Raw genomic sequence first — 20,547 nt, 5'->3', positions numbered from 1 at the left:
TAAACTACCACTGATTGAACCTTTCGATAATCGGGGCAGGTATTTGTCTGATAATAGTAAGGTACAGTATGGGCACCTTTAGGGGGCTTTACTAAAATTGTATTTATAATTTAAATTTTTTATTTATGATTTTGCATCACAAAACAATTTATCTCTGCAACAAAGTTGAACATTGAAGTAGCATGTTACAGCTTGAACCTATTTCACACATCTCAGCTACACGCTTGTCTCCTTTTCTTCCCCCTGTAAATCCTGTAAGCATTAAAGAGGTTGAACTACAATAATGCATTTTTAACAAGACCAAGCACAGGGCATTACATAATGTAGATTATGACCAGGTTTTGATCTGCCATTAACCACGGCCCTCCAGTTTTTTCAAATTATTTGGACATGCCCTGCTAATGTAAATTTGTTTGTACTTAGGCAGAATGTCAGTGACAATATTTTTGTCTGGAGGGAGAAGTGTCATTTCATTTCAGTAAGATCCTTTTTGGCATTGGAAACAAAAGCTGTATCAACGCTAAGGTGTTTCCTCATAATATGGTTTGTCAGTATTGGAAGCAGGTGGCATTCCGCAAGATATCATAAATCAAAGCCCAAAGTCTGTGTTATCAGAGAGTGTATTTGTTGCCAATAAAGTGAAATTTTAAAGCATAGACATGGAGAACATCCCCTGGGGTCAATGAGCAATGATGGCACTGGTCTGAGTGACTGAGGCCCAATTTGTGCATTTTGTAGGGAGTGTAGTACAGTCTGTGGATGAAATAAAATTGGAAGCATAGATCTTGTGTTGTGATGACTGGAAAAAAAAAACGTTTCTTTCCCGTCTTCAAAGTGTTCCCTTGTCTATCGATCATTTCTGGTACCCACTGAGATAATTAGGGCACCATTTGGAGGGTTATATTATTAAATTATATCTAAAATCCAACCTTTAGTACTCAACATCGTGTATAGTCCCAAATATGTGCATGCAGACTGCAGTGTATGGTTCACATACACTATATTGCCAAAAGTATTGGGACACCCCTCCAAATCATTAGATCATTAGATTCAGGTTTTCCTTGAAATTTCCATGCTACTAAATATTCCACAGTCAACTGTTAGTGGTATTATAACAAAGGGGAAGAGACTGGGAACAACAGCAACTCAGCCACGAAGTGGTAGGCCATGTAAAATGACAGAGCAGGGTCAGCGTATGCTGAAGCGCACAGTGCGCAGAAGTCGCCAACTGTCTGTTGGCGAGTCAATAGCTACAGCCCTCCAAACTTCATGTGGCCTTCAGATTGGCACAACAACAGTGCGTAGAGAGCTTCATGGAATGGGTTTCCATGGCCGAGCAGCTGCATTCAAGCCTTACAGCACTAAGTGCAATGCAAAGCATCGGATGCAGTGGTGTAAAGCACACCACCACTGGACTCTAGAGAAGTGGAGACGTGTTCTCTGGAGTGATGAATCATGTTTCTCTGTCTGGCAATCCGATGGACGTGTCTGGGTTCTGCGGTTGCCAGGAGAACGGTACTTGCCTGACTGCATTGTGCCAAGCGTAAAGTTTGGTGGAGGGGGGATTGTGGTTTTTTTTTCAGGGGTTGGGCTTGGCCCCTTTGTTCCAGTGAAGGGAACACTTAAAGCATCAGCCTACCAAGACTCCCAACTTTGTGGGATCAGTTTGGGGATGGCCCCTTCCTGTTCCAACATGACTGCACACCAGTGCACAAAGGAAGGTCCATAAAGACATGGATGAGCGAGTTTGGGGTGGAGGAACTTGACTGAGTCCTGACTTCAACCCGATAGAACACCTTTGGGATGAACTAGAGCAGAGACTGCGAGCCAGGCCTTCGCGTCCAACATCAGTACCTGACCTCACAAATGCGCTTCTGGAAGAATGGTCAAACATTCCCATAGACACACTCCTGAACCTTGTGGACACCTTCCCAGAAGAGTTGAAGCTGTTATAGCTGCAAAGGGTGGGCCAACTCAATATTGAACCCTACAGACTAAAACTGGGATGCCATTAAAGTTCATGTGCGTGTAAAGGCAGGCGTCCCAATACTTTTGGCAATATAGTGTATATGGAAACCATCCAAAATGCTTGTCTGCAACACCTTAAAGTTTATAAATTAATCAGTCCGCACATAGGAATACAACCGTTTCAGATTTAACAATCAGTCCTTCCTCAGATATAATATGCATATCCTGTTCATATTCAAACCTGTGAAGCATAAACATGTTCTTGTTAAGTTTTTAATAATAGTATTATTTATTTTTTAATACACAAAGTATTTGACCATTTCCCTTATTTAAAATGGTCAATGCTTTAAAAAAAAAAAAATAAGATTGTATTTTCTTAATTAATATGACTTGGAGTTGTGAATAAATCTTCCTCTAGGGTATGCAAAAAGTTTCTATCATCTGCTTGTGTGTGTAGAGGGAGAGTCCAATGCTAGGCACAACTGATATTTCATTGCTTATGCCTTAACGTGACACTAAACTCCAGAGTTAAAATCCTAAGAATACACCTTAACCTAAGTACCTTAACTATTAACAAAAATGTAGTTTATTTGTGTATCACTCAGCTGTAGATCCTGAAATCATCTCTGAATTCATGGTGACACTGTCCTTCCTTTCTTGTTCCCTATGGTCCCTGTGTGTGTTATAAAGTAGCCAATGCTCCAAGCTCGCTCCTGTGATGGACTATAATCTCAATACAAATTAGCTAATTAAATGTGAGATGGTGGTGCATCACAGGAGCAAGCTTGCAGCGGTGACTACTTTACAACACAGGGACCATGGGGAACAAAAGTATCATTCAGAGATGATTTGAGGATCTACAGCCGAGTGATACACATATAAGTTAAATTTTTATTAATAGTTATGGTACTTGAATGCATTTTTAAGCTTTAACTCCTGAGTTTAGTGTCACTTTAATTCAAATATTACATAAGTATTTGTTGGACATATAATAAGGAATAATACATATAACAGGACATTAGGGGTAGCTTTTTGCTTCTTCCTCTCTGCTGCTACATTTACTAGGTTAAATATACTGACATTCATTACGTGGGATGTCATGCTACAGATGTCTAATGCACAATGGCAGGAAGGACATTTGTCATGCATGAAATGTGTAGTTTTCCACTGTTTTTAAAGTGTTTTAATCAAGGGCTGTCAACAGTATCAAGTGTCAGCTGCTTATTACGTGTACACATAATGTCTCTAATCAGCCACTTTTTAAACCATAGCCTACTAGTCCCCATTTGCAAATCCTGTCCTTTAACTTTCTGCTTGCTCAGAGATAAAGGTGTGTCTCTGCCTGTCTTCATATTTTAGGCTGTAATTATCTCAACAGAAGTCTAAATTGAGCTAAAACAAACTTTGTTGAGTATATTTCTTCTAAGCAGCTCTGTGCTGAACAACTAAAGATCATCGTAAATAAAGTTGATTACCTGCCAGGATTACTATATTTTTGTGCTGCAACATTTCATTGAATATAAAAGTTGTCCATGTATCTGTTGCATCTTACGAAAATCGAATAAATAATACTAAATATGCAGTCATCCACAACCAAATACAGTAATGATTGCCAACCACCAGACTGAATTTGGACATGTTGGGGTTAAAGCTGACCTCCAGGCAAACAAAAGTTTTTCTCTGCTGCAGTTAGGTAACACTTAAAATACTATTAAAATGCTTAAACTGTTTTTTTGCCCTGCAAAGTATTTCTTTTAATTCTTGCCCAAGCATCTACTTTTCCAAAAGGCTCCAATCCACCTCATCTATGCCCATAGCCCTCAGCTTGTGTAGCAAGCGTTTGTGTGGTACCGTATCAAAAGCCTTTGAGAAATCCAGATATACCACATCCACCGGCTTACCTCCGTCCATATCGAGCTCATATGTATATTACTTTGCTCTCTCCCCTTTTGTCAGGATGCTGCTACACTGCAGCACAACTGATTGACTCCTTGTACTGCTTCTTCCTCTTTCAGTCTAAGCTCTGCTGTATAGAGACAGTAAGATGCCAATACCAAGTCAAATTAAGGTACTCACACTGCTTGTATTTATAAAATCAATTTAATATTGTATTATTGATTACAGTGCTGCATTCATTTGAGTCATTTTTAACTGCCTGGAGTTTAGTTTAATTTGAAAAAGGTGGAATGGAAAAGGAGCACTTTAAATATTCGTAAAGAAGAACTCCAGGTTTTAGAAAAAATTGCCTTTGCAGTGGGACTGCCCCCACACTGAGAGATCACCAGTACACTATGCCAGCACTGTAAAAGAAAGTATCCATACATAGCCTAGTCTCCATACATAGTGCCATGGTTTTGTTACAGAGCTCAAGGGCATGCAGGATTGGAATGATGTCATAGAGGCATGTATAGCAATGTAGCCGTTATGTACTGATAACATAAAAGATATTTATTACACATGTGTAACAGAGGCCATACACATTTGTGAAGGAAAAGCAGGTTTGTTGCTTTGTCCTTAATATATGGTTGCAAAGAAGGAGGTGACTGGTCCAAACACTTGCAAGGTTATTCACAAAAGGGTGTAGAGTTTGGAGAAGGCAGGAGAAGAGAACAATCTAGGACAGGGGTAGCCAAACTGCGGCCCCCCAGCTGTGGTGGAACTACAAATCCCATGAGGCATTGCATGATTCTCACAGCCACAGACATGACTCCCGGAGAGAGATGCATCATGGGATTTGTAGTTTCACCACAGCTGGAGGGCCGGAGTTTGGCTACCCCTGATCTAGGACAACATAGCTGAACTGGAAAGTTAGTGGAATTGGAGAACTTTTCCAAATCGGCTATTTTGGGCCTAGATTGTTCACTTCTCCTGCCTTCTCCTAACCCTTCACCCTTTTTGTGAATAACCCTGTTGGTGTTGACATTTTAATGCAGGTAGTTTAATTAAAAAAAAATATTTTATTACGAACATTTACAGGTTTATAACCTGATGTTAACTCTGCTCTGGATCCTAACAACTGGAATGTGAACAGTGCAGTTAAAATTCCTCTCCAGTTTTACCAGTAAAATAATGTAGAGCATGTCTAATATCTTTGTGTATGTGTGCTTTTATTGAGTAAAAAAACATCTATTTTTACTTCTATCTCTCACATCCAGTGAGTAATGTTAACATTTCCCAAGACCTGCTTCTCGACTTGTGAATCCACAGCTCCCTGCAATAAATGATGACATCTTTACAAAAAAGTTATTTCAAATTCTGTCAGTGAGATATGGAAAGCTTGAGGACACTGGAACTCTAGGACTATATTTATTGCAGAGCTTCAACCTAACAATGTTGGATTTGTTGGCCTATGTGGGGTATAAATATGTTTATTATATCTTTAATCCACCAATATGACTTGATTTTGGGGCACAGTTATATCGTCTTTCTATATATAAAGATCATGGAACTGAATAAGTGGGTGCAGTGCAAATTGTCATCTTTAAACAGATGTCATTATGCAAATTATAGAATTAAATAAAATATAATATTCACACAACTCTAAGGTCACTTTATAATGGTTTTTTTTTAACTCTGTTTTATATATATTATACATGTCTAAACATATGGCACAGTAATGGTTCCATCTCTCCTTGTGGATCAGAGAAGAGCCACCAAAATATCCGTAAAAACAGTGACATTATGACATAAAAATAGGGTATCAAACAGCACAGCTCTTTTGTTTGTTTATACTTTTAAATATTGATGACCAACCTCAATGTACAAAATGCAGCAGCCAACCAGAAATAATCATTCATTTGCCTGGCCACATCAATCTATACTGCTAAAACATTTCTGTATTTTTTTATATGCCTGTGACATCTATTCCTGTTACATCCACTTGTAATACAAGGTTATCAAACCGTGCTGGGTTAGGTTGTCAAAATGATTACAATATCATCATCATCATCAGACTTTAATAACACAGAGAGTGTATTAATCCCAGAAGCTGCTTACCAGAAGCCATTTCGGAATTAAGAAGGAATCTTCCCATCCACTTTAGTTTGTGTAGGCTTTCCTTAAAGGGAACAAATATTGATTCTGTTTATATTTTTATTTTGCATATTAACATATATTCTGTCCAGCCAGAAGGTGGAGCTCTTGTCACCTTTTCACATGTAAAGCAGTATCACTTTGTTTGGTCATGTATGAAATGTTTATTTGTAAAACAAAGGTTGTAAGTATATAATAAAAGGGAGATAAAACCAGCAGTATAAAAACATAAATGTAAAGCAAAACTCTAGGCAGATATATATAAAAAAAAGAAAAGTACAGTTTTTTTGTTTTCATTGAATTAAATCATTACATTTATTTTTAAGTGCAACGAGTGTAAGTACCTGGATTTTTCTTGATTTCAGTCTTGTGATCAAAAGCAGTCAGACTGGGAGATGGATGGAGAGAACTTGGGCTAATCAGGGGTTTTTCGATTCACATGTGATGACCCAGATAGCAAGGATAACTTGCCACAAACTTGTGGCGGGGTGAAATTGCAATTTTGTTAACTTGCTGCACACATTCCTGGCAAGTTGTAGACTTGCAGAGCACTCGCAGCACAAGTTCTAGTTGACACTTTTTGAATTTGTAGCAAATTTGCTTGGCAAGTCTACAGCAAGAGCCCTGCAGGTCTTGGCAAGAGCTCTGCAAGCTCGCTGGTCTGGAGACTTGCAATGCAGGCTTGCTGTAATTGTGCAACAAAATTGTGAAGCTTGGCAAGTCTGCAATAGTTTAGCAAGTCATTTTCAAACTTGCAGCTCAATTACTTGCTATCTGGGGACTAGACACAGGTAAGAGGAGGAGAGGGCAGAGATGACCTCATCAGACTGGTTCTGCTCCTTCTGTGTTTAGTCACAGGCTGGGAACCTGGAGGTGACCAAGCTGTATTGCTTAACTGCAGGAGAAAAAAAAATAGGTCACCAACCAGGCCATTCTCTTTAGCAGGTATACGTAAATCTCAGGAATGGATGGAAAGAAATACAAACGGCTCCCATTAATGCATTGCAACTACATAAGCTGTTTGCTTTGTGATCTGTTATACATAAAATGCATTCTAATTTAAAGCAACTCCCTTGCTAATTTTTTAAAGGACCCTTTAAAAGAAGAGGAATACTGCTTATCAGTCCTGCCTCCCCTGCTTCCAATCTTCGCTCTCTTGTGGAGATACTCTGACTGATTAATCTTCAGAGTGTTTCCGATGCCTTCCTTCCCACTGTGTGCTCTGGTTCCACCTGCCGTCCCCTGCATCACTGCAACCACAATGCAGAACAGAAGATGCAGGGATTTGATACGCTCAGAATTGTTGGATGCTGAAGATCCTTCAGCTTGTGTAGCTGTGCATATGAGTGAAGATTGGAGACGGCAGAATTGGGAAATATTATTACTCGTCTTTCTCTTCTTATTTTGTTATTGTTTTTAGTGTTCCTTCAAAAAATCATAGTAGTAACTTTTCTTACTGAAGTGTGCACTTGCTTCTAAAACTCACTCATGACATCAAACACAGTTGGTTAACTTTTTGTGTTCTTGTACACAGCATATGCGAGAGGCTGCAGAGCGGCGGCAACATCTGGAATTGGAGCATGACCAAGCCTTGGCTGTTCTCCATGCAAAACAGCAGGAGATTGAGCTTCTGCAGAAGGTAAGAGATCAATCAAGATGCAAATCAATATCAAAGCTATTTCTGTCTTCAGAGTAACATTTACAGTTATCAGCAAACTGCTTCCCGACCTTTCTCATCGTGCTGTTCATTTTTTTTTTAAGGTTATACTAATAACCGGGGACAAATTGTAAGACATTAAAATGGCAAATCTCGGCTTAATCAATCATGTTTCAACAAAAATAATCATTATATTACCACTGTTAATTGTTACAGCTTCTGTTAGAGTTTCTTTTTTCCACTCAAGCCCAAAAGTGTCTTTCAACACAGAGAAATCTGTCCTTACATGTATATCCTGTAATCCCCTGCACAGCAGACCTGGGAGAGGGAGTGTCAGGTCTAATCAGGGCTTTATGCGCTGATCAAGCTACTAATAGAATATAGTTAAGAGCAAAAAACTTTAACGCATGGAGTATTTTATTTTTCTTAAATTAAAGAAGCGCTCGTTTTCGTCGCGGGAGGAAAATAAAAGAGTTATACTCACCTGATCCTCGGAGCCAACTTTTTATTAGACCGATCCTTCCAGCCTTGCTCTCCCTTCGCTGCAGCGAATTAAGGTCCCCAAGTCATCACGTTCTATACACAGTGTGTAGGACGTGAGGACACAGAGGGATGTACCATTACTGGAGTGGAGGAGACAGGCTGGGGGGGGTGGTGCTGAGACAGCCGACTGGCTCTGAGGGTCAGGTGAGTATAACTTTGTTACATTTTAAAAGCAGTGGTATGGTTGTAAAAAAAAAAAGTACATCAATGTGCTTTACAAATGTGTGCTGTGCTCCATTTTCTTTTTGAGTCCACAGCTGGTGGAGCATGATAAAAATTAATGGATCTTTAATTTTTTTAAAAGGCAGGAGATATCCACTTTCTATAATAAATGTGCTCGCTGGTGACAACCATGATCCAGTATGGTAATATGCATACACATATCCAAGTGTTATGCTTCTATGTGTTTCTGGCAAGGGTGGACACAACCTGGAATTCCAGTTCCCCATATACACAAAAAACTTTCCACCAACTCCACTGCTAGACTATCAGCTCCGAATCTCAAGGGCTGATATAGCACATTTTAATGCAAAAGTAGAACAGTTGCAAATATTATTGCCGTTACTCTTTTAACAAAATGATTGCTGCTGGCATAAAGTGTGGGCATCTAGCAGCCATGACCGTATCACCAGCGGTTCTGACAGACACAGCTTTGCTACTTCCTGATGTAGCGCGACTTCTCAGCCCCATCCTACTTTCCAAATGTTCCATTCAGCTAATAAGGAAGCTTGTCACAGCAATGAGCCAATGTTTAGGGGATGTTTGGGAGCAGTTAGCTCACATCCTGAAAGTGTCAGTGCTTTTATAGGACAGTCCAGGATACAGCCATAACAGCTAACAGGTAAGTAGATGCTGCTGCCGGTATGTGTAGCCACCTCTAGGTGTGTACACTTATACCATCAGCAGTTATTTTTAATGACAGAGTCTCTTTAGGCTTGTGTGCACAGAGATCACTTTTCTGTTGCATTGTATTATTGCTTTATATGTTTATTATACCTAGCATTAGGTATATTATTTTTATTATTTATAATTTTTTTAATCATTTCTGTTGTACAGTGCTATGTGACCTAAGGCGGTGATACAGAAGATATTAATACATACTCTAGAGTCTAAATAATATATAGTAATCTATACAGTACAAATAATAGTAAACTGTCAGATCCCTTGCTTGATTTGAAAGCTGACAACTAAATGGTTGCTGTGGTGAAGAGTTTCAGAGATTCTCCAGGTAGGGTTATTCTCCAAATAAAACTTGCACATCAAGACCCTTGAGCCATTCCACCCCCATTTAGTTGTTTACAGGAAGCTTTTTAAATTAAGCTAAATATTGGTCAAAGAAAATGTACACTAATCTTCGTTCTGTTTCAGTATACCGTGATCTGAGGCAGCAATTGATTTTACATGCAATGATAGATGGTGCCGAGATTTTTTATCTGATATTTCTTACACTGCTTTATTGGAATAGGACAATAAGTGCTTTATAACTGTACCGTCAGGGGAGGAAATTAGGGTTTTTATCAGCAAAGAAAGCATAACAGATGTTCTAACATCTGACTCGTTCTCAGCTGAGATTTTATGTATTTTTCCACAGGTTGCTGATTTTCAACACCCGGTTATGGGACCAGATCAGTGATAAAAATCCTTTCTTTCCATACAGCCTTATCAAAGTTAATGTTTCACTCTTTTTTTTTTGTTATTTCAAGGCCCAGGTCGAAGCCAAGAAAGAACATGAGGGTGCAGTTCAGCTGTTAGAGGTGAGAAACAACTACCAGACAAGTGTAATTTACTGTTAGAATCTATACATTTGAAACTGGTCATAGATGATGCATGCTCAAACATTTACATCCACACCCAGGATCACACTGGCATCCATTTTATTGTTTGTATCAGTTCTGTTGTCTAAACTCTCTTTGAGTTGGATTTTTTCATGACATCCAGTAAGACCATTTCTTTCATTTCCTACCTTGCAGTAGAAAAATGTCAGCTAGAATAAGAGAGGTTGCTTTAGGTAACTTGGATACTTCTGTTTGTGGTATTCAATTATTATTGTAATGTATTGTAGTCCTGCATAGCTGGTGGTATTCTGCATTGCTGTAGAATGGTTATACAGCAATGCAGAATAGCACCAACTATGCAGGACTACAAGTCCCAGCAATACATTATATTAAGTAGGGATGCACCAGTGCCAGTAGTGGGCATTTTGACGAGTACTCGTACGGCGGCCTTCCTGATAATCACGCTGTGCCTGTTTATAGTGCCTACCCATGGCGGTAGGGGGTTGGGGGACCCTTCATGTTTTTTTGCACTGGGGCCTTGAAGTTTCTAGTTACGCCTCTGGTATAAATAGATGATATGCAGTTCTTGTGTCTTAATATAGACAGTCGATGTAGTCTTTTGAAGATTATACTTCATTATTTTTGCACACATCAAACCCTGTTATGATGTAATACCAATACCATGGCATTTTACTGACATTTCATATTTGAGGCATAGGGACTTGACTTACTAAAGGCTTAGTAAATAAGGTGAAGCTCTGCTGACTTCCATCATCCAATCATGTGCAAGCAAAAATACTGTTTTTCGTTTTCCTTGGTTGGGTAATAGTTACAAAGTGAATTTTCACCACATTCACTAAGCTAAAGGAAAACTTCCCTGCAAAGTAAAACTTTCCTTGCAAAGTGAACAGTCTATTTCCCTTTAATAAATCAATCCCATAGTGTTTAGTATTGAGGGCAAGTGATTATCCATTGTAGTGTATGTCTACATATGAATGCAAATGGACTTGAGAATTTCATAGGGTGAAGATGTGATCGTCACATAGTTGTTACTCTTGGGAGTCAATTTCTTCACTTACAAGTGACATTATCATATATATTAAAATTGATTTCCTCCCCTACAGCACTGATGCTTGTAACTATTTAAACTGGGGTTTCTTGCTTCCTACCAGACTAGAATTAAGTGATATACAGATTAACCTAAGAATCTATCATTTTATTTTGAAAGAACATTGTATAAATGCTCATAATTTAGCTTTCATATTCCAAGTAAATGACATGGCCAACTTAATTATGAAGCTCCCATATAATAATAAATACAGCTACAGAGATGTTAATATGTTGCTAAATGCATTTTTGTGATAAAAATAAAGTATCTGTTTTCTATTAGTAGAATTTACAAATAATAGTTAATAGAACTGAATGTGTTAAATGTATTATAGTCAGTAAGTTCTGATGCCATCAGTTAGCCAAAGAACTCACAATTTCCAAGATCATGTTAACATGGCTTAGATTTGTTTTACTTAGCTGTATGAGATATTATACATTAATTTATTATTTCACCTCAAAGTTATTTTCGCATTAAATGTTCAATGCACAAAAATAAATACTGCATACGTGTATTTTATTTTATTATTTACTACGTGTATTTATATAGGGCTGACAATTTACGCAGCGCTTTACGTAGTTGCACATTCACATCAGTCCCTTCCGTCAAGGAGCTTACAATCTAAGGCCCCTATCTCACTTGCATACATACGAGGGCCAATTAACATCCAGTATGTCTTTGCAGTGTGGGAGGAAACTCGAGTACCCGGAGGAAACGCACGCAAGCTTAGGGAGCGCATACAAACTCCTTGCAGTAGATTTGTTATTTTATATTGTCTGTGTTAATTTGTTATGAACTGATATTTTACCTCCACCTCAAATGGCTTCATAACCTCACAAATGTTGTCAGCTAGAAGCTAGTGATATTTCGTGGATTGATATCTCATGCGATAAACTTTTGCATTGTATAGTTTTATGTGTACAAATCTTTTTGGTCACAGTTACCCAGGTATCAGTAGATGTGTGTTTTTGTAATTAGTTACAAACAAATAACCGCAGCCCTCCAAGTGTCCATTAGTGTTAGATCCATGTACATTTCATTATTATTATCATCATTATTTTATATCATGTGTCATTTTACGTATATTTGCCAATATGTAACAGTTTGCCCTTCATTTTCTTATATGCATCAACAGTACCAGAACATAGTATATGTAAATATAAACTAATAATAAGGGATTACTTAGTGCATACAGAATATCAGGTTCTACAGAGTATCAGGTTGATACAGTGAGAGCAGGAACTATCAAGAGTGTACAAAGTGGAGTGTACAGAAATAATACCAAGACTCTTAGACATGTCAGGGACTGGGTTGGATGTATTAAAATCACATAATTATAAGATTGTACTGATGTCTAGTTCCTCATTTAATCTATTAAGGTTTTGTGCGTTTAATGAATAGATCCAGTATGTCTCCTGATTAGAGCTTGCAAAATCTTTTGGCAGGGTAGGATAGGTTTTGGCTGCATAGGATGTGTTCAATTGCAAATACTGCTAGGCCTACTGTAGATTTATTGTGTTTCATGGCGAAATGTTGTGGAACACTGTGGTGCACAGAACCCTGTTCAATGTACTATATCGGTGATGTTGTCCAAAGCGACAGCGTAGTGTCTTGGTAGTGCGCCCAATATATAGAAGGCCACAGGGGCAAATCATGTGAGGATGAAATGAGTAAACAGAGATTCTCTTTTCACACGTTTGGATTATTGAAGTGAATCTTCACACAATGTTTTGTATAGACATTCTCAAATCCTTTAGTAAATCAGCCCCAATGGCCAGTTCTCCTGCTGGAAATCTGTTCCCCAATGAGAACATTAAATATTATAGCTTCCCCTTGTTCTGATTATTTACCAAAGCAATCCCTAGTTACCGAAGTTACAATAGTAAAAAGGGTTTTTCCTTTGGCATTTGAAAACTGAGACATCCCACATTCTTGTTTATCAAACGGATTCATCAATTGTAAAGTCAGTCATTATGTGCAGGTAGACTTTATTTGGATGTTGCACATTGGGTAAAGTATTGTTTCAACTTTTATTTCTAAAGTGATTCAAAAGAAACTATTTAAATACATTAGTGGCTATTAAAGAAAATGGAAATGCTTGAATTAATTAAAAAATTATTAGATTTTTTTTTTTTTTACTTCTGTACCATTTAATCTCCCTTATCCCCAGGTATAACTCACAGTAACAAGTTAACCCCTTCACACTTACCGCCATATTTGTTGATATTTCTATAAAAATGGGATCCCACTTCATGTTGTTTTATTAGCCTGCATACTTGTAGCACTATGCTGATGGAACTTTACACAACAATTTTTGTCTTTAACCAAGAAAGAAACAAATGCCACAAACATATGCTTTAAACATCTGATTAAATTAACAAATCTGTTTTGATGTACCACAAAGTTTTATATTAACAGTTTCGCTCATCTCTAGTCTGTGATATTTAATATGGTTTATAGTCTGGTTTTTGTTTGCCTACAGTCTTTAGCTACATTTTGTAATATAGAGAGCTTGTACTGCAGCATGTAGTAAAGGTAAGGCAAACGGGGTATTATGAGTCAGTATAGATCAAAATTTTTACTTTTGTGAAATGTAAACATTTACAAGAGTGATCATTAATGAACTATCAAAAAGAAACCTCAATGCATTATGGTAAATACTTATTTTTTGTAAAATTACTCATGCTGGCATTATCAGACTCTCAGCCATTTTGTGATGTACAGCAGTGTGTTGTGCATGCAATATGAAGGTGATATTTTTTTTTTCTTGTTTTTTCAAAACTTTGTTGTTGATTTTTTGGAGTTTTCTTTTATTTTTGATATTGTTTTGTCTGGACTTATTGCTTTGCCTTTCACCAGAACACTTTGGACAGCATGCAGGTATTTGAAATGTGTATTTGTGGCTCTGCCTTTGCCATCTGCCCTCTCCCTCACCCGTGCATGTACCCTGTTGTTGAATCATTCTTATAGGCATGCTAAATAAATGTAGCCTTAAAAATGGCTCTGGCTCAGTACACATTGGGGCTTATGTATAAAAATTGGAGCACTAGAAAAATTGAAGCTTTGATTCTATTTCTAATCTGAACCAGAAAGTGACAGCTGTTTAACAATTGGTTAGTTGGATTGAGCAACAATTTTATAAATAAACCCCCATGTGGTGTGTAGACTTTTCCATATCCATTTTCAAGTGCCTTTTATGCCAGTCATGGCATTAAAAGGCTCCCACTAACGTCACCATTTTCTCTTTTATGAACTTACAGAGCCAGTAGTACTATAGCTGGTACATAATCCCTGTCTTCCAAGTTGACCCAATATAACAGGTTTGTGCCATTAATATTCACAACTGACACTGGGCATGCTTTTTGCATGGTCTTTCATTATAAACTATGAAACGCATCTACTGCATGTTACAGTTATCTGGAAACAGATGATGGGGAGATCTGTTTTAATAATGTTAGTTCTTTTAACAAAAAGCAACATTTGTCAATAGACATAAGGGGCCCAATTTAAAAAAAAAAAGAGAAAAGAAAATGTTACTGTTAATTCTCCTGGATTATAGCTACAGTTTAATTGTTTCTATATGTAGCTGTGTCATCTTTCTTTGCTCCATTTTATTTTTTTATACATAAGGCCCACTGTCTAATTTTTTAATGTCCATAAGGCAGAACCATTAAATGTTGTTCCTGTTGATGAGTAGTTGTTTCTGTAGCTGGAGACACTGCAGACACAGAGCAGTTTTATTCTATTTGAAAAGCAAAATACAGCGCAAGACTACTTGGGCTAAATGCAGGGGTTCAGTCTATAGCCTGGAAAGCACCCTGAAGCTGGCCATGCACCTTTAGATTATCTGCAGATTTTATGCATCCAATCAGATTATTCAGGTATTTTGAGAGCCAGCGGGGCCGACTAGCAAGATACTGAAGCTTGGCCCAGTGGGAGATTGCTCCATCCACACAGTTTAGCGTAGATGGAGGAATCTGTTGCACTTTTTGCATCAGACCATAGAAAATCTGCAGATAATCTATAGGTGTATGGCCAGCTTTAGTCTTAGTATTTTTTGTAAATAAAATAGCCAGATGGGCTTGATAAAATGACTTGCTTAATTTGGCCATATATACAAAACCTTTTGATTTTGTCAGAACATTTTGTGATACATTTTCGTGTCTCTTCATTTTATTTTGTCCTGGCTCTGTTTGTCCTTACAACTCCACAATGTCCCAATCCTATATATACTTAAGGCATTAAAAAGGTATATAAGAATGGTTCAACAACCTTTATATAATGTACTTTTGAATTCAGATCACCATACATATACAATCAATAAGCTGGATTTATATCAGCTGACCCGTATCAGCATATTGTGGCTAGGGTTGGTCTGGTCTGTTTAAGTGAAAGTTGACTTTCACTCCAAAGTTATGCAGCTACATATAACAGTCCAGAAATATATGTTTAATTTTGCCTCTTGGTTAAACCTGTTGATTTCACAAGTTTCACCTGTTGATTGTACCACCTCATCATCAGTGTTTATATACTCTTCTTTAACTGTATAGACTTAGATGTTACAGTTAGCAGTTTGAAAACTTTATTCCATACACTATCCTAGCCCAGCAAACAAGAAACTTTAGCTACACAGGTTATATTAAGTAAATAACATATTTCCCTATACAATCTGTTTCATAGATAGGTCATTTAAAATGTTAATGAATGTAAACTTATTTTTAATCCACCAATGGAACAAGGTACTGGTTCAAAGCATAGGTGGCCAATAAACAATGGTATTTTTTTCTGTATACTGTATACAGTATATTTTTTTATAACTAAAGTTTCAAAGGGGTTGCCACAACCTTTTATAGTGGGGCTACACATTGGCCATTTTATCAAGCTGCAGTAGTACTTGAAATGCATATAAAGGTAAAGATTTGTTAAGTTTTGAATAGAGTAACGAAGGGCTACAACCCATGTATTTGTCCCATTAGGGACATCCTGTCCTGAAGGCGCAACATGAAATGAGAAGGATTTTCATCTTGTCTTCGGAACATTTGTCCACATTGGATGATTTATTGTTATTTCTTGCTCTGATGGCATCTCTAAAGTTTTTGGATTCCCCCCCACTTTCACAGATGGCAGTAAAACCTTGCTAGAGGGTCTAACGTTATACCTTTTTATCCAAGCCTAAAAGGGTTGCCTTTACATACACTATAAGCCTTGCTAAAGTGGTCTCTTTTTTAGGGCCAGAGCCTCTCAAATGTCCATTCCCAAACCCACTTATAATCACCTACGCAACACTTCCACGCTGCTCCTTTCTCTGTGGCAGGCGCCGCAAAATACCCTAAGCTCTGACTCCTTGTTGTATGGAGTCAGAGCTTACACAGGCTTAATGATGTCACTCCTTTGTAATGTGACTGCTTTTGTGCCTAGCCATCGGCTACTAGGCCCATTTACTGCATTATTGGAGGAGGGCACATGCTTCCCCCTAACTCAAAAGCACATGATATTTTGTGGTGGCTGCCATGGAGAAAGAAGCAGTGGGAGAACACTGTGAAGTTGATTATAAGTGGTTTGGTGGTTGGGAGCTTTAAAGAGACTCGGTCACTTTGCCTTCTTTAAGTGCTACTGCAGCATTAATCAGAGCTATTTAATGCCTCGGGTAAAGTCATCCACATAAAAGCATATAGATCATATATGTGTAGCATTTTTCACAGTATTGCTAGCAAGGATGAGCTCCATACAAGTTGTTGCAAGAATGTTGTACATATCAAATAAGTTAGGAAACCCAAACCTCCATTTAGTGTAGTGCTACATATATATTTTTTTTTACTTCTAAAAGGTTTATTATATTGAATACAATTATTTATTTGTGAGAAACATTTTTTACTAGGCAATAATTTTTTCAAGGACTCTAAAAAGAAACACAGCTTTTGGGAATTCTGTCATCTGGACTGCTGTATCTGTTCCATGCTAAGATATTGTACAGTTGGACTGTCCTCTTGTAGTCTTTGGAGTTTCCTAACTATGTCAGAAATGTACCTTCTTGTTTAATAGATAAATACAGTAGATGTGGATATTTTAGATAAGGCTTTTTAGTACAATATCTATCAATATAAAATATTTTTTTCCATCCATAACTTCAAACTCACTGGCAGGATTTTTTATTGGAGGCTGCTTGTTAAAATATTGTTGGATATCATGCAGCACCAAACACATGTGGCTAAAGTAGAGTAGCTTTGTGTGGTGGTGACCTGAATTCAAGCATTATTTACTGTATTTCTGAGGGGTTGTAGATTTGTGTACTTAGCCATAGTATATGGAAACCATAGTGATTAACCTGTCTAATTGAGGTATTTTGTGTACCATAACTATAGTCACTGTTGTTTTGTATCCTTTCTATATATTACAGTAATACTAAGTGAAAAAATTACAACTTCATCTGTAGAATTCATAATGTTTCTAAGGTTCATACACCGCCTTGACAAATTTCACCATGCTAAATACAGTATATAACTATAAAAAAAATCTCCCAATGGTTCATAGTGTAATATGTATTAGTTCCAGACTTTAGTGTGTTTTATGCTTTTCAGCTACATAATATTGTTTAACCCTACTAGAAACATTCCCAGTAAATCCTTTTTTTCTCATATGCTGTGCTGCTTAATGAGACCCAGTCAGTTTCTTTAGTAGAAGACAGTGTATACTAACCTCTGCAATGGTCAGTCTCTCCTACCTCTGCTTCATTTCCACGCTGCAGGCTCCAAAAACTTCTTTTAAACCAGCATTTAACACTTCTGGGAGTGTGGAACACTTGTGCCCCCATGGGCTGGTTCCTTCCTCAGAATATATATCACTGCAGAACTCAGCAGTGCAATAGGGGTTGGAGGACGAAACAACAGCATGACAGGAGACACAGATATCCAACATGGAAGCGATGAATGCAAGAAAGGCTTTTGAAGGCAGCAGCACTGAAACGGAGGAGAGGTAGGAGAAACAGGCCACTGGAGAGGTGAGAACCAGAGGCAGAAAAATGAAAGTTTAAATCTTTACAAACCCTTACAAGATTTCCTTTAGTGTAAGGTTTTCATTATTTCTTCCATTTATAAAAAAAAAAAGGTGATTTGTAAAGATGTTGAATTTCATATATCTCCTCTACATATTTATTGAAAAAGGCATAGTGATGTACACACTACAGTAAACCAATGGAGATACTTAGAAAACTTATTGCATTGATCTGACAGCAGTGTACTGAATTCTGTTTGGTTGTTTTGGCATTATTAAAGTGACACTAAACTCAGAAGTCAAATCTTAAAAATGCATTCAAGTGCCTAAACTATTAACAAAAACATATTCTATTTGTGTATCATTCGGCTGTAAATCCTCAAATCATCTCTGAATTCATGCTGACACTGTCCTTCCTTCTGGAAGGGGGGCTACTTCTGTTCCCCATGGTCCCTGTGTGTGTTGTAAAGTAGCCACCTCTTCAAGCTCACTCCTGTCATGAACTGCAATCTCATGTTTAGATCATTAATTTGTATTGATATTGTTCTCCATCACAGGAGGGAGTTTGGAGCGGTGGATACTTTATAACCACAGGGACCATGGAGAACAAAGTAGCCACCCTCCAGAAGGAAGGACAGTGTCAGCATGAAGTCAGAAATGATTTGAGGATCTACAGCTGAGTCATACACAAATCAGCTACACTTTTGTTAATAGTTAAGGTATAAGATATTTAAATGTATTTTTAAGGTTTAATTTCTGCGTTTAGTGTCACTCTAAATAAGTTTGAATGGACAAAGCATTGTTTGTTCTTTTATCTTTTTTTTGTTCTTTTATTAGTTAATTTGAGGTGGTAATGGTTCCAAGGGAATCAGTAAATGGCATTTCTATCCATACTGGCTTAATCCACAAGTTCCCTGTTTCTAAACTGTAACTTTGGTGCATACTCACTAATGGCCATGAACCATTTTTGTTCACTTAGTTGTTCCATTTTGTAGGCCAAGGTCCGCGAGCTAGAAGAGAAATGTCGGATTCAGAGTGAACAATTCAATCTTCTCTCCCGAGAGCTGGAAAAGTTTCGTCACGAAGCTGGAAAATTTGACTTGTTGAGTGGTAACGCTGTCTGTAATTCTGATGTACACATTTCCCATAATAAGACTCTCACCCAGTTAATGAATGGAATAGCCACCACTATTAGGAAAGGTGAGTGGAAATGTTGGATTAATGAAATATGATAAGGAACATTATATACAATTGTAATTTTTGCGCGCTGGGGCACCGTCCCCTTTTTTTATATGTGACTTTTATTTTATTTTACTTTTTTATGTGTTACTTTTATTTTTTTTTATTTATATTTATTTTTTTTGCACTTATTGTTATTGCTATTATATAGGGGGATAACAACCCCCTATATAATAGCAAAGGCACACTGACAGGTCCTCTTTATGGAGATATTAGGGGTCTCTAGGACCCCTAATATCACCTGTGGACCCCAAAAGAAGCTGATGAAGCAGAGATCTGCTTTATCAGCTTCTTCTCTCTGGCTATAGCAGCCAGATGACTGACAGGTGAATGCGGAAGTGATGTAATACATCACTTGTTTATACCCACAGGACTATGTGAGACCTTGGAGTCTTGCATCTTCAAAAATAATTTGTAGCAGCCCAAACTGCCCAACTTTCACCACTTCCTATAAAACACCCTGGTGATTTTTTCTTAAAGTCCCTTACAGTTCAACTTCATTTATATCATCCATCCATTTTTTAATTCCCCCAATTTTTCAGCCCAAACTTTTGATGCCCTTCATTAATCCATTTCCTACAAATTCAGGACAAACTATAAATTCTCATGAACTCCTCTTCCCCTGGTTTTTTTCTGTCCACAGGACAAGAGGAACAGGGCAATGCTTACTCAGATCTGTACACTGAAAGTTATTACCTGACTGTAACAACATTGTTGTTTGCCTAGCAGGGGGAGGGTGATTAGGCAATATGGTTCCCTACGATTTTTAATAATGTCCCTGAAAGCATGCAAAGGGCCACAGTTTGGGGACCACTGAACTATACAAACCACCTTTTGTGCACATTTTATCCTCCTGCCCCTTTATACTCACCCTTTCAGTCTATTCGCTAGTTTTGCTCTTTTAGGGCCCATTCACATTATCCACATTGCTAAAACACACAGCAGCTGGTGTGCGGTAGCTGGCACAGTGCTGATGCACTGATCCCACCATATTGCACTGTGTACTTTTTTTTTTTTAGAACTTTATTTCATTCAGCTGTATGGGCACAGCGGGGCATGAGGCGGTTGTATCGCGTCACATCCTGCTGCACTAAAAAAAGTACTGTATGCCATACTTTTTGTCAGAACACACCACCGTGTTCCACAATGTGGTGCTGTGAATAGTGTCCATCCATGACAAGCAAATGGCTGCAGTGGAAAAAATGGCCAACGCATCCTGTGTGAATGGGCTCAGT

The 20,547-nt window shown here is 37.8% G+C and overlaps 1 protein-coding gene across 3 annotated transcripts in view; it reads left to right on the top strand.

The window, feature by feature from the left end:
- Window positions 1-20,547, top strand: part of RIMBP2 (RIMS binding protein 2) — a 250,479-nt gene that overhangs the window by 166,779 nt on the left and 63,153 nt on the right. For 2 of the 3 annotated variants that reach the window (XM_018576484.1, XM_018576486.1), the window contains 4 exons: window positions 7,535-7,639; window positions 9,904-9,954; window positions 13,943-13,963; window positions 19,069-19,273. In XM_018576484.1, the coding sequence (XP_018431986.1) occupies window positions 7,535-7,639; window positions 9,904-9,954; window positions 13,943-13,963; window positions 19,069-19,273 (382 nt within the window). The remainder of the gene's footprint in view (window positions 1-7,534; window positions 7,640-9,903; window positions 9,955-13,942; window positions 13,964-19,068; window positions 19,274-20,547) is intronic. The other variant, XM_018576485.1, reaches the window with a different exon arrangement.

This window comes from Nanorana parkeri, unplaced genomic scaffold, assembly GCF_000935625.1.
Source record: "Nanorana parkeri isolate BGI_ZX_2015 unplaced genomic scaffold, ASM93562v1 scaffold68, whole genome shotgun sequence".
NCBI classification, from domain to species: Eukaryota; Metazoa; Chordata; class Amphibia; order Anura; family Dicroglossidae; genus Nanorana; species Nanorana parkeri.
Note: the sequence above shows the minus strand (reverse complement) of the source record. Positions and strands in the feature narration are given on the sequence as shown.